Here is a 14967-nt window from a genome sequence, read left to right on the forward strand (position 1 = left end):
TGTCTAGGGGTGGAGTACCCTTTTAAGGATGCTACCATCAGTAGCCAGAAACTCACTGCTGATGAATCGCAGCGACAAACCCGCTGCTGCCAATCATTTTACCCTTTAGACACCATGATCAATTCCAATTACGGCATCTAAAGTGAAAGTGAATGTTGCCGGTAGGTCAGTGTAGCTCACGGAATCCCCGCAACGTGATCTCTGGGGTTCGGTGAGCTAAAATGGCAGAGAAGGATCCCCTTACCTGCCTTCTGCTGCCAATCCAATGATGCACCCTGGCTTAGTTAGAATATATCAGTGGTTTGCCAATCACACTGTGTAAGGCTATGCCATAGGCACAGCATTATACTGTGATTGCAACTAAAAGTCCCCTATGGTGACTTAATGTGTGTGACCTTATTTTCCCATAAAAAAAAAAAAAAAAAAAGTATAAAAATTTGGTATTGCCCCGTGCATAAATATCCAAACTCAAACTATTAAAATATAATGTTTACAGTCCTGCGCAGTAAATGGCGTCATTGTAAAAAAAAAAAAAATACTGACTTTTAATCACATCACATGTCTTAAAAAAGATGATAAAAAGCAATCAAAAAGTCCCATCAAAACAAGAGTGGTACCGATAAAAACTACAGGTTATGGCGCAAAAAATTAGCCCGCATACATTTGTGTATAAGGGAAAATAAAAAAAGTTATAGGGATCAGAATAGGACAATTTTATGCATACCAATTTTGTTAAGGGAAAAGGGAACTCCCTTTTTTAATACAAAGTATATCAAACGCAGAATAAATACACCATTTTCTTAGTTAGGAACACCTCCTGCCAGAGAAGACAACCCATTTCTGTTAACCCTATGTTCAATCTGGGAACGGACCTTAAAGGAAAACTGTCAGCAGAGTCACTTGGACTAATCAGTGGTACTGGCTGGTTGTGCGTGTGATGCTGATTAAAACAATGCCTACCATGTCCGAATTCGTTACTGTGCTCCTTCGTTGTCTTCATAAGTGCGATTATGCAAATGTTCAGCCAGGGGCACGGACGGGGTTAGGATGGCCGCCGCTGTTGTGAAGCTGCACTGCGGCCGCTCCCAGGTGTACCCAGGAAGCTGCACACGCGCAGTAGGAGTGAATACAGAGCTGGGAGGCAGAGGGGACTGTATGAATATTTATGAGCTGCTGAACAAACAGAGCTCACATTACAGTGCCCAAGGCCTCCATTTTACCCCCGCCCGTGCCCCTGACTTATCATTTGCGTAATAGCATTTATGAAGATAATGGAGAAATGCAGCAACAGATCTGAACATGGTAGGCATCGTTTCAATCAGCATCACCTCTGCTGACAGTTTTCTGTTAACATCTTCATCCACATATATAGGGCAAAAAGCATTACTAAATATTGCTTTTTCTCTTATATATGTGGATTAAAGGAAAACTGTCATATGTTTTGTCCCCCACTATCCACGGGTACCTGTGGATAGTGCGGGAGACGCTGAACATTTTGAGTCCTACCTTGCCCGGATCTGCTGTGCCTTTCGCGCGTTATAGCTGGTTTTCGGTATATTCAAATTAGCTGCTAACTGGCCCGCAGCACCACCGTGCTAATGAATATGCATACGTTGTCCTTCACTCTCCGTCTCATCTCGGCCGAGTCCTGGACGATACTGCGCATGTGCGGGAATTCCTACTATACCCGAAAGCTGTCTTCAGCGTTTCACAACGTATGAATATTCATTAGCAAGGCGTGCCAGTTATCAGCTAATTTGAATATACCGAAAACCAGTTATAATGGGTGAGTGGCGCAGCGGATCCGGGCAAGGTAGGACTCAAAATGTTCAGCGTCTCCCGCACTATCCACAGGTACCCGTGGATAGTACGGGACAAAACATATGACAGTTTTCCTTTAAGGGGTTTAAGTCTGTTCCAAGGTTTAACAGAGGGTTAACAAGAATGGGTTTGATATACTTTGTATTATATCTTGAAAAAGGGGTTTCCTGAAACACGTTGGTTCATTTTGTAATATTTGTATCTCCCCCCTGTAATTTTTATGGATATCAATAAAATCAGTATGTTTTATCCTAACTGAATTGGAGACAGAAGTGCTGAGATTTCTTTTTTTTTCTTCTGGGATAATTCATCATTGCCCTGGCCAGTTTGAGTCCAGTGACTGATCATAAGAAGGGTGAGCGAACTAAATTTTTTTCCATAAATTTACATTACCAACGTTTCATAGTCTTTATTGATCAGACAAATTATTTCTGAAAGTTATGATATAATAATGTGATATAAATATACATACATTCTATATATTACTGTTCTTAAAGGGGTACTCCGCTGCTCAGCGTTTGAAACAAACGAGCTCCCGATGCCGGCTCCAGCGTTCGGAACAGTTTGTTCCAAATGCTGAGCAGCGGAGTACCCCTTTAATAAATGCTATTACGCAGTTTCACAATCCAATCTATGACACTGAGAAAGAAGATTGCACTGCTATTGAAATTGGTCCATTAATTATTGCTCCATGCATTGTATTTATTGTATATTCAAAGTGATCCACTTATCTTAAATTATTCAGATACACCAAACAATAGCAAAGCCTTTATTATTAACTAAAAAAAAGCTACTTGAAAACAAAACTAACCCCCCTGTGCTTTTTTAAAACAAGGAAATAAAGACTGTCCTCATAGCAAGTTCCTAAATGGACAACGCTGTATTATAATTTAAAACATTTTTTAACTTTAAGTTAACAATAAAATATAATTTCTCAATATAACAAGGGTCCTAAAAGTTTGTGCTCCATATTAATGCTAATAAAAAAATAAAATAAAAATAAATAAAATTGCAGTTTAGGCCTCTAGCAACTACCATATAAATGATGGTTACATGCCCCATATTTTTTTAAGAGCATATGACATTTTTTTGTGAATGTCTCTAAATTCTGTCATGCTTTTAATTTACAAGAAATATTTAGATCAATATTTGGTGAGTATTTTTTAGCTAAAATCACAAGTGGAACTGACATAGGGAGAATCTATAATATAATATTTTTTCTGTGTTTTGGGTACACTTCTGGCTTTGGCCTAAATACTGACTATAATATTTACCCAGTTAGTTTTGCAGCAGCAATGTCATTATGACAATACGAAGGCCTGAAACACTAAAAACCTTTTGGAAAATGTATAAAAATCTGTTCAGAGGAAAAGTTGATGAGTATCAAATAGCAACCAATCAGATCACCTCTTTTTAGAGGTCTGTTTAAAAATAAACAAACAATCTGGTTGCAATTAGCTTTTCGTCTTCACAGGTTTTGACAAATCTCCTCACTTTTATTTTGGAAATATGCAAGGATTTCTTAAGTTTTCTCTCTGGCAGAAGGGGAACTAAGTGCCATGTACAGGATCTCCTTGTGGAAATTTGCTTGAGCATTGATCAGATGGAAAAGATTTAAAAACCTTCCGCCCTCATCATTGCGCTCCCCTGCAAAATAACAACAAAATAGTGAGTTCTATCAGTTCAATAATAATGTTCATCATCTATGGTAGATGTGTTTTATGATGGTAGATGTTTTTTTCAACATGTAAGTAATAAAAACTAGAGAGAACGCTGCTTTAAATCTAGAGGTGTTGTGGATTTTGCAGAAAAATCCACAACTGTGGAACTGAAACATTACATTTTTTATCTTTAAACTATCAGAATATTCCCTCTAAATCTACACGACTTTGGTGTGTATTTGCTGCTGCACATTTGATGGGAAAATGTTGTAGTTTTTACGCTGTGGCAAATAATTACAGTTTTTGTCTCGCATAGATGAATGATTCCGGGCCAGTGTGGAAAAAACAAACAAATATATGATTTGGAAAACTAACCTGACATGACTGATTGTAGCTTATCCATGATTACACGAGCAAAGGAGTTTTCAATGTTCTGCAGGAAAGTTTTTCTTTCTTGTTGCGTGTTAAAAACGTTACAAATTCTCTGCATTATTTTCACTGCCCAGTCCATGCAGTACAAATCCTTTTCACATACCTGACATGCATATAAAAAGAAATGTGCTCAGAAAAGGCTAAATTTATAAGAAAAATTATGAAGGATCTGTCATGAAAACAGATCCTCTGTAGATGCATTAAAAATAACAAGACAGTGGTCAGTTACTACACTTACATTATACAAGCAATACCCAACCAGCTCAAACTTCCCATATTGCCTAGGACATATCCTTTCTCTATAATGGCCTGGGGTTGTAATATAATATAAATCAGTATAGCTCACAAACTATTTTAAGCTATTTTATGCAAAAAGAACTGAGCAGTTGCTACTGAAAAATGTATATACTTTATTTATCAAATAAGTGACATAATATACAGGAAAGATGAGGAATTTAAAAACAATACTGGCGGAACTGGATGTTTGTAAAAAATTATGATAAATGCCTATATATAAACAATAATAATAAATAAAGCAGGGTGAAGAGAGGGGAGGGGGGGGCCCCAAAGATGAAATTACACATAGCTCATAGCCCTTTCTTGCACAATATTAGGTCAGAGTCCTAAGTGGAATGCACTATATTCCGGCCAGTCTTAATGACTACAACCACCCCTCATGCACTGCTACAGTATCTCACATGATCACATGTTCAGCTACCAGTGTACTCACCCATGTTATGCCCAGTACCGCTCGTTCCATGGAACGATCCTTTGATGTAATGTCCCTTTAAACAAGTCAAAATGAGGCTTAATATTGTGTGGCCTCCACGTGCCTGTATGACCTCCCTACAATGCCTGGGCATGCTCCTGATGAGGTGGCAGTCCTGGACAGTCTGTGGTGCCACGTGGCGTTGGTGGATGGAGCGAGACATGACGTCCCGTCCCAGATGTGCTCAATCTGAATCAGGTCAGGGGAACGGGCAGGCCAGTCCATAGCATCAATGCCTTCCTCGTGCAGGAACTGCTGACACACTCCAGCCACATGAGGTCTAGCATTGTCTTGCATTAGGAGGAACCCAGGGCCAACCACACAGCATATGGTTTCACAAGGGGTCTGAGGATCTCATCACTGTACCTAATGGCAATCAGGCTGCCTCTGGCAAGCAGATGGAGTGCTGTGTGGCCCCCCAAAGAAATGCCACCCCACACCATTACTGACCCACCGCCAAACCAGTCATGTTGGAGGATGTTGCAGGCAGAACGTTCTCGACGGCATCTTCTGACTCTGTCACATGTGCTCAGTGTGAACCTGCTTTCATTTGTGAAGAGCACATGGCACCAATGGCGAATTTGCCAATCTTGATGTTCTCTGGCAAATGCCAAACATCCTGCACGGTGCTGGGCTGTAAGCATAACCCTCACCTGTGGACGTCGGGCCCTCATACCACCTTCATGGAGTCGGTTTCTGACCATTTGAGTGGACACATGCACATTTGTGGCCTGATGGAGGTCATTTTGTAGGGCTCTGGCAGTGCTCCTCCTTGCACAAAGGCAGAGGTAGCAGTCCTGCTGCTGGGTTGTTGCCCTCCTACGGCCTCCTCCACGTCTCCTGATGTACTGGCCTGTCTCCCGGTAGCGCCTCCATGCTCTGGACACTACATTGACAAATACAGCAAACCTTCTTGCCACAGCTCGCATTGATGTGCCATCCTGTATGAGCTGCACTACCTGAGCCACTTGTGTGGGTTGTAGACTCCGTCTCATGCTACCACTAGAGTGAAAGCACTGCCAGCATTCAAAAGTGACCAAAACATCAGTCAGGGAGCATAGGGACTGAGAAGTGGTCTGTGGTCACCATCTGCAGAACCACTCCTTTATTGAGGTTTTCTTGCCAATTGCCTACAATTTCTACCTGTTGTCTGTTCCATTTGCCCAACAGCATGTGAAATTTATTGTCAATCACTGTTGCTTCCTGAGTGGACAGTGTGATTTCACACAAGTTGGATTGACTTGCAGTTACATTGTGTTGTTTAAGGGTTCCCTTAGTTTTTTTTGAGCAGTGTATATAAAATCTATGTGCCAGTCATTTTTTTTTTCTTTTTATAGGAGGTATTTGCATCCTCTGTCTTACGACTATTAGAAGTGCACGAATATAATAAGGTCCTCCTTAAGGCTGTGTTCACACATTCAGGTTTTTAATTGCAATTCTTGAAAACAAAGCCAGGAACAGATCATAAATAGGGGACATGTATAAACTTCTTTACTTTTTATTAAAATTTTCATATATATAAACAACAAAACAATGGTGCACTGTCCAAGTACAAAACAAAAGAAGGATATACACTTTGAATGAAAGAAAAGCAGATCAGACAATGAGGTTATCACAAATGAAATGTCCGAATAAATGACTGAAAAGAGAAAAACATATCAGGAGTAGGGAAGAGAGTTGTAAAGGCCTAAGTGAATTTCCCAAGACCCCCAGACAGTACCATTCTGTTGAAATAAACGATTTTACAATGTCTTCTTTTTCTGTGGCTGTGTAATGAGAGATAATAAACACCTTCCATTTAGCAAAGAATTTGTCCGTGTTTGTGTTCTTATGACGTTCTGTGTCTAGTCTGTCAATCACACAGAGTAATTTGAGTTGTGTAATTACCATAGGAAGAGTGGGGGTGGCTGGGGAATGCCAGTTGGCAAAGATGCATCTAAGCGCGACCAGAAGGACAATGTGCACAATCTGGGGTATCCTGGGGGGATGCTGATGGTATGAGTCAGGGGGTCTAAATTGATCGAAGAGTAAAGCCCTCGGTGTATGAGGCAGCAAAATTCTCCACTTGTCCCTAATGTAAGACGGGATCTGGCGCCAATACGACTCAATATGAGAGCAAGTCCATACTCAGTGCTACAAATCTGTTAATGGGGTAGAACTTTTGGGGCAGGCAGTAATGCAGTCTGGAAAATCAGGGGAAGGTAAAATATTAAATCCATATAAAGCCCTGTGGGCCAATTTGTAACAGGATTCACGCCACCTTTCATTCATAATACAGTAGCGGACAATATTCCATCCATTTAGTATGCATTCAGAGATGTCGTCAACCGGCACCCAAGTGGACCAAGAGGATAAAACAGAGGTTAAATTTAAGGAGAGCTCGCATGAGGGATGGGTATATCATATTAATTTGCGAGGGTCCGGAACTCAGATTATCTAGCTCATGATCCCTAGCCTCAGTAGTTAGATCACGCAAACGAATAGTAAAGAAGGAATGAAGTTGATTCAGTGGTAAAGCGTGAGATGGAGGCAACTCATGTAGAGACAGCAGGGAATGCGGTAAGAGATAGCGCCTATGTGGTTTGTCAATAAAGTGCCGAGCCGTTGTCAGGCCTTTCTCTTCCCAGGGGTCAAACACCTGTGACGGAATTCTCTGAGGAAATTCAGGGTGTTTCACCAATGGAAGTGTTTGGATACCAAAAATGGCAGTCCGAATAATTTCCGGACCTCCTTCCATGACACCACCATGCCTCTCAACAAGATTGAACGCTTCACTAAGGGGGGAAGTTTCGAGTAAGATGTATGCAGAAGGCCTCCAGATCCCAAGGAGCTGCCAGTTCTCCTTCTAGGTCGCAGATGGCATGGAAGGAGGAGCCGTGGATCCAATTTTTAACAAAGCAGAATAAACATGACAAGTTATAATCCCTCCATCTTGTTTACTGAGCATGCGTTTTTTTCGCAGCGCTATCTGAGGCATCTAACCTGCCCATATAAATTTGGTGAATGCTGAATTCAGGTTCTTGATATCTCTATGTTTTAACAATAAAGGTAAGGTTTGCAAGGGGTAAAGGAGTCTAGCGAAGCTTATCATTTTGATTAAGTGACACCTTCCCATGAAGGTGAGTGGAAGGCCCCCCCATTTATGCAATTCAGCCTTGATTTTGGTAAAGAGGGGTGGGTAGTTAAGAGTGTAAATCATGTCGGGTGTCCTGCCTATCTTAATTCCCAAATAAGTGATAGAGGAGGTCACCATGCTAACATCCATGTCTAGGACATCTGGGAGCCAACACGGCCGGCTGGAGCCCAAGGGAAGCAGTTCTGGTTTAGAAACATTGATTTTATAACTAGAGAATGCCCCAAAAGTGGCCAGGTGATCAAGAATGCCTCGAAGGGAGGCAGCTGGATCATCAAGAAAGAGCTAGACATCATCCGCAAACATAGTGAGTTTCACCTCTTTCTCTGCCACTTCAATACCAGAGTAAATGTCTGAGGACAGTAGTGATAGGGGTAATGGCTCCAGAGCCAAATCAAAAAGCAGGGGATAAAGAGGGCAACCCTACCTTGTGCTTTTAAATAGGGGTAAGGGGGCCGAAAGAATGCCCGGAGTGTGAATTCTAGCCATGGGGGCAGCGTAGACATTCGAGATATAATTACGAAAGGGTCCATGTAATCCTATTTTGTCTAGCACCAGCCCCAACCCCAACCAGTCCCAACGGACGTTGTCAAATGCCTTTTCGGCATCCAAGGTTAACAAACCGGCCGTTCCCCCAGAAGGGGCTGGTGCTTTTGACGGTCTAGAACCGCTATGACCGTTCTCAGATTCATGGTGGCCAATATGTTCCTAATAAAGCCCACCTGTGGGGATCCGATCAAGGCCGGCATGAAGCCAGACAAACGGTTCTGGATAAATTTTTATGTCCTGATTAATTAAAGAAATGGGGCGATATGAGCCTGGGTCACTCGCGTCTTTACCTGGTTTTGGCAATACTTTATGTAAGCTACGGAGGCTTCCTTGGACAACAAACCTGAGGTAAAAATTTCCTTAAATACATCTTGTAAGACTGGGGAGACCTGAGTTAAGAGAGATTTATAAAATTCTCCCTTGAAGCAGTGTGGGCACGGTGCCTTACCATTATGTAGGTTTTTAATTACCCCCTGAATCTCTTCCTCCGTCACTGGGGCGTTAAGAACTTCCCTCTGATCCTCCATTAGCGAAGGGAGTTTAACCCCTTAAGGACTCAGGGTTTTTCCGTTTTTGCACTTTCGTTTTTTTCCTCCTTACCTTTTAAAAATCATAACCCTTTCAATTTTCCACCTAAAAATCCATATTATGGCTTATTTTTTGCGTCGCCAATTCTACTTTGCAGTGACAGTCATTTTACCCAAAAATGCACGGCGAAACGGAAAAAAAAATCATTGTGCGACAAAATCGAAGAAAAAAACGCCATTTTGTAAATTTTGGGGGCTTCCGTTTCTACGCAGTGCATATTTTGGTAAAAATGACACCTTATCATTATTCTGTAGGTCCATACGGTTAAAATGATACCCTACTTATATAGGTTTGATTTTGTCGCACTTCTGGAAAAAATCATAACTACATGCAGGAAAATGTATACGTTTAAAAATGTCATCTTCTGACCCCTATAACTTTATTTTTCCACGTACAGGGCGGTATGAGGACTAATTTTTTGCGCCGTGATCTGAAGTTTTTATCGGTATGATTTTTGTTTTGATCAGACTTTTTGATCACTTTTTATACATTTTTTAATGGTATAAAAAGTGACCAAAATACGCTTTTTTGGACTTTGGAATTTTTTTGCGCGTACGCCATTGACCGTGCGGTTTAATTAATGATATATTTTATAGTTCGGACATTTACGCACGCGGCGATACCACATATGTTTATTTAATTTTTTTACACTGTTTTATTTTTTTTATGGGAAAAGGGGGGTGATTCAAACTTTTATTAGGGAAGGGGTTTAATGACATTTATTAACACTTTTTTTAAACATTTTTTTTGCAGTGTTATAGGTCCCATAGGGACCTATAACACTGCACACACTGATCTTCTACACAGATCACAGGCGTGTATTAACACGCCTGTGATCAGTGTTATCGGCGCTTGACTGCTCCTGTCTGGATCTCAGGCACGGAGCAGTCATTCGCCGATCGGACACCGAGGAGGCAGGTAAGGGCCCTCCCGGTGTCCGGTCAGCTGTTCGGGACGCCGCGATTTCACCGCGGCGGTCCCGAACAGCCCGACTGAGCAGCCGGGTCACTTTCACTTTGGAAGCGGCGGTCAGCTTTGACCACCGCTTCTAAAGGGTTAATACCGCACATCGCCGCGATCGGCGATGTGTGGTATTAGCCGCGGGCCGTTGATGAGCGCCGGGACCGACGCGATATGATGCGGGATCGCGGCGCGATCCCGCTTCATATCGCGGGAGCCGGCGCAGGACGTAAATATACGTCCTGCGTCGTTAAGGGGTTAAATCTCCTCAAAAAGTCTTCACCAGCAGATAGGTCAGAGGGAGAATCCTGGTAGAGAGAAGTATAAAAATCAGGTAAGAGTTTATTAATGCTATTTTTTTTTTTTGAAGGACACCTGAAGGGTTCTTAAGTGCGGTGATATGGGAGGGGGCTGTTTTCCCTTTCGCCAAGTGGGCTAACAAAATGTCTGATTTCTTCCCTTGTCTAAAGAGATCGACTTCGAATTGAGAGCGTCTAAGGCATTCCTTCCTGTCCAACCATAGTTCAAATTGGGCTCTAGCAGTTTTCCACTCTTCCCTATGGCGTTCAGTGGGGGAGCTAAGGAAGAGAGCATAAACATCCCTCAGGCGGGCACTAGCTTCAGTAAATTTCGTAAGCGAGGTGCGTTTTAATATAGACATATTCCCATATCAGAGCGGTGACCAGCATTTTGCACCGTAAGGTGTCATCTTTAACTAGAAGGGAGGGGAAGTGCCATAGAATGTCAGTTCCCCTAGGGCAGGAAGGGTAAAATCGTAGGGACATGATCCGATAGTCCCAGTTCTCCAATGTCCACCGAGCAAACTTTAGAACAAAGCTCCTAAGCGTCCAAAAAATATTTTATGCGAAACCATGAAGAATGGGCATTGGAGAAGTGAGTGAATTCCCTATCATCAGGCAGAGATAGTAGCCACACAACCCACAGTCCCAACTGATCTATAAATGTAGGGAGAACGCAGTCACTACTACGTTCAGGAGTCACTAGAGGGACAGAGCTTTTCCTGTCTACTAATGGGTCAAGTACCGTGTTAAATTTGCCCCCTAGCAATTTATTCGCCGTCCCATCATTCTGTAACCGATCAGTAAGATCCGCAAAGAAACTTTTGTTCACCATGTGGAGCCATAAATATTGTAGATACTAAGGAGCTCCCCATTATGTTCCAGTTGTAGGGGAGAAATCATACCCTCATCGTCTGCAGTGTGGGAGATGAACGTATATGCAAATGACTTATGTATCAGTGTGATAACCCCTGCTTTCCCATCTTTGGCCGATGAGCCATAGACATGCCAAACATATTGCTGCTGCATTCTAAAGAAATCAGATTTAGGGATATGGGTTTCCTGAAGTAGGACAATGTCCGGATGGAATCGTTTCAGATAACGTAAAAAGAGTAGTCGCTTCTGTGGAGAGCGCAGACCCTTAACATTCCTTGATACTATGGTAGCCATAGGGACAACTTAATTTGGAACCTCCCAAGGGAAAGGCGAGCAGATTAGCCAATAGTAAGTAAGACATGAAGAATACAGCAGCGATGAGTGAAGAAGGATCCCTTCCCTGACAGGATATGCAATAACATGGAATATGCAAGACAAAATAACGCACCATAAAATATACAGTAACCCATCCCTGATGTCAGGAATCAGATACTGAAACCAAAAAATAAAATAAAAACAATACATTGAACAATAAAAAAAAAAAACCCTGGATGTGCCACTTGCACATCGACACTCCTTAATCGAGTAAAGGACCTCCTTTTTTCAGACGACATAGGGAACAAGGAAGTACAATTCTCAGTAATTTAACGGTCCCCCCCCCCCTCAATCTGTGTGGGATGGTCCCCCTCCCCCTAATGGAAATACTACTATATGTGTGACAACTGTCACGATTCGGCTGGCTGAAGGTGGATCCTCTGTGCCAGAGAGGGATTGGCGTGGACCGTGTCGGTGGACCGGTTCTAAGTTGCTACTGGTATTCACCAGAGCCCGCCGCAAAGCGGGATGGTCTTGCAGCGGCGGTAGCAACCAGGTCGTATCCACCGGTAACGGCTCAACCTCTGACTGCTGAGATAAGCACGGTACAAGGGAGTAGACAAGAGCAAGGTCGGACGTAGCAGAAGGTCAGGGCAGACAGCAAAGATCGTAGTCAGGGGCAACGGCAAGAGGTCTGGAACACAGGCTAGGAACACACAAGGAAACGCTTTCACTGGCACAATGGCAACAAGATCCGGCAAGGGAGTGAAGGGGAAGTGAGGTATTAGTAGGGAAGTGCACAGGTGACGGTACTGATTAAAACCTTATGCGCCAATCAGTGGCGCACCGGCCCTTTAAATCGCAAAGACCCGGCGCGCGCGCGCCCTAGGGAGTAGGGAGCGAGGCCGGGCGCGCCGAGACAGCACAGGCGGGGAACGGGTCTGGTAAGCGAGTCGGGATGCGCATCGCGAGCGGGCGCGTCCCGCATCGCGAATCGCATCCCGGCTGGGAACATTATCGCAGCGCACCCGGTCGGCAGGTCTGACCGGGGCGCTGCGAATAGGAGAACGCTGTGAGCGCTCCGGGGAGGAGCGGGGACCCGGAGCGCTCGGCGTAACAACAACCTGTAGCCATATGTGTGCTTATAGTCCAAAGAAATGAAGGAGACCCCCTTTGACCATGAAGCCCTGGGCAACATATGCAAACAAAGAAAAACCTGAACTGCATCCATGGGAGCTTAGTTCCACCAGGAGGAGTGTGGAGGCATGAGTGTGAGAGAGTCTGTAGACTGAAGGTCCTCAATCAGGAGAGGACTGCAGGTCACTTCCATAACCGCATCTGGGAGAGCGATAATGTCTGTGGCTACGTGAGTATGCAGAGTCCCTGGTGGCTGAGTGGGAGTGATGAGTTCCTCTTGGTGAACTGGACCTGTGGGCCGGGTCCAAGTGGATTGTTGGGAAGAGGAAGACAGGAGCTGGCCCAGCGAAGATGAAGCAGCTTCCGGAGTTTTGTAAACAGAAATAGTCCCGTCAGGGTGGAAGACCCGCTGCAACTGGAACCGATATTCTGCTTTAAATAGTGAAGTGCAAATAGCGCTAAAGGCCCTCCGGCGTTTTGCAACCTCCAAGGAGAAGTCCTTAAAAAGTAACAGGTGCATGTCATGAATCACCAGGGGTTGTGACAGGTGGCGGTATGCTTGCAGTAATTCCACCTTGTCATTGAAGTCTAATAGACGTAGAATAACCTGGCGGGGCCGGTTCTCTAGCGCTGCTGGTGGCCCACGTGATGTAGCCGGAGCAGGGCCAATTCTACGGGCACGTTCCACCCGGCAGAGGTGAGAAAGTCTAAGAGATTTAGGGAGATCACGCTCACAGAAACGTTGCAGATCAGGGGGGCGCTACTGTCTCCATAACCCCCACTATGCAGGTTATTGCACCTAGAGCGGTTCTCTAAGTCCTCAAGTTTTTCACTCATTCTGGCTAATTTCAAATCAGCAACCTGCAGGAGTCTGGTAGTCACTGTCTCACCATCTACCAAGTTGGAAGTTCTATGTTCCACCTCAAGCATATGGCTGGAGTGATCCTGCACTTCTAATTGCAGATTCTGAAGGGTGGCTTTAAGGACCTCCTCCACTATGTGCTGCACGTTTGGGGTAATGTGGAGGGCCACTTCTTTAGCCAAGCGCTGGAAATCAATATGTATAGATGCCTCTGAAGGCATGGGAGAGAATGCATCCTGTGGAGCTGCTGGGTCATGGGTGCCCAGGGAAGAGGCTGGTACCTTATGCGTGAGATCATAAGGCACACTGACCTCCATGGCTGCCTCTGTGTGTCCCTCTTTCATTGGTGGCAGTGCAGTGGTCCCTGGAGAGGCAGGCTGCTGCTGCCCTGAAGCCGCCGCCATGCTTGTTGTGCCACACACAGAAAGTGTGCAGAGAGTGCAGGCGGTGCTGAAGAAAGCACTCCAGGTGCCCGGGGTGTCGCTGGGTCACAGGAGGATACCGGGACCTTCCGACTCGGGTGTCTTCGCCGTTATAATGCAGTAAGGTACCGGGGGTACAGAAGCTCACTCGCGCGCTGCCTATATCGGGCCGTGCAGAAACCGGAAGTAGCCTCCTTTACTTTTAGATCCATTACTGGTTTTATATTCACTAATTGCAAAAAAACATTCAGACATATTAGGGTAATGTTAAGATAATCCACAAATAACTTTTACTCTGTATTTGTGAAAACAAATCATTTCCTGCTTTACCCTAACACAATCAAAAAATAAATGGCATAATAAAAAGCAAAGCTTTAGTGTTATTAAATTCAAATAACAAAACAATGTTCAGGTTTAGAATGCTTTCATGTATAGATATTTCTAGAAAGATTGAAATAAAAACAAACATTTAACAATAATCAAGTTATATGCACAAGTGAAGACGTTAATCCCTTTACTCAATAGCCTGTTTTGACCTTAAAGGGGTACTCCGGTGGAAACCTTTTTTTTTTTTTTTTATCAACTGGTGCTAGAAAGTTAAACAGATTTGTAAATGACTTCTATTAAAAAAATCTTAATCCTTCCAGTACTTATTAGCTGCTGAATACTACAGAGGAAATTCTTTTCTTTTTGGAACATAGAGCTCTCTACTGACATCATGACCACAGTGCTCTCTGCTGACCTCTCTGTCCATTTTAAGAACTTTTTTTCTGCTTTTTATAACATTTTATTCCAAATAAAATTGATAAAAAATTTATTAAAAGTTTTATATATGCAAATGTGCAAATATGAAAAAAAAAGTACAGATCACGGCGCACAAAATTAGCCCTCATACCGCCGCTTATATGGAAAAATGAAAAAGTTATAGGTCAGCAAAATAGAGGGATTTTAAACGCACTCATTTGGTTAAAAAGTTTGTGATTTGTTTAAAGCTGTATAATAATAGAAATGTAATCATGGGTATCATTTTAATCATATTGACCCACAAAATAAAGATTTCTATTTTACCATCAAATAGGCACTGTAAAATATAAAAACTTTCGATATGTTGCAAAGCATGCAAAACCAATAGGTTTTGCAATT

The 14967-nt window shown here is 43.2% G+C and overlaps 1 protein-coding gene across 2 annotated transcripts in view; it reads right to left on the bottom strand.

Annotated features, from left to right (window-relative positions):
* Positions 1–2207: 2207 nt before the first annotated feature.
* The window catches only part of FBXO47 (F-box protein 47), a 179375-nt gene continuing 166615 nt past the window's right edge, over positions 2208–14967 (bottom strand). The window contains exons 9-10 of one of the 2 annotated variants that reach the window (XM_056549141.1): positions 3858–4017; positions 2208–3468 (exon numbers count right to left, since the gene is read on the bottom strand). In XM_056549141.1, the coding sequence (XP_056405116.1) occupies positions 3344–3468; positions 3858–4017 (285 nt within the window). In that variant the 3' untranslated portion in view covers positions 2208–3343. The remainder of the gene's footprint in view (positions 3469–3857; positions 4018–14967) is intronic. The other variant, XM_056549140.1, reaches the window with a different exon arrangement.

This window comes from Hyla sarda, chromosome 12 (genome assembly GCF_029499605.1).
Source record: "Hyla sarda isolate aHylSar1 chromosome 12, aHylSar1.hap1, whole genome shotgun sequence".
In the NCBI taxonomy this organism is placed as follows: domain Eukaryota; kingdom Metazoa; phylum Chordata; class Amphibia; order Anura; family Hylidae; genus Hyla; species Hyla sarda.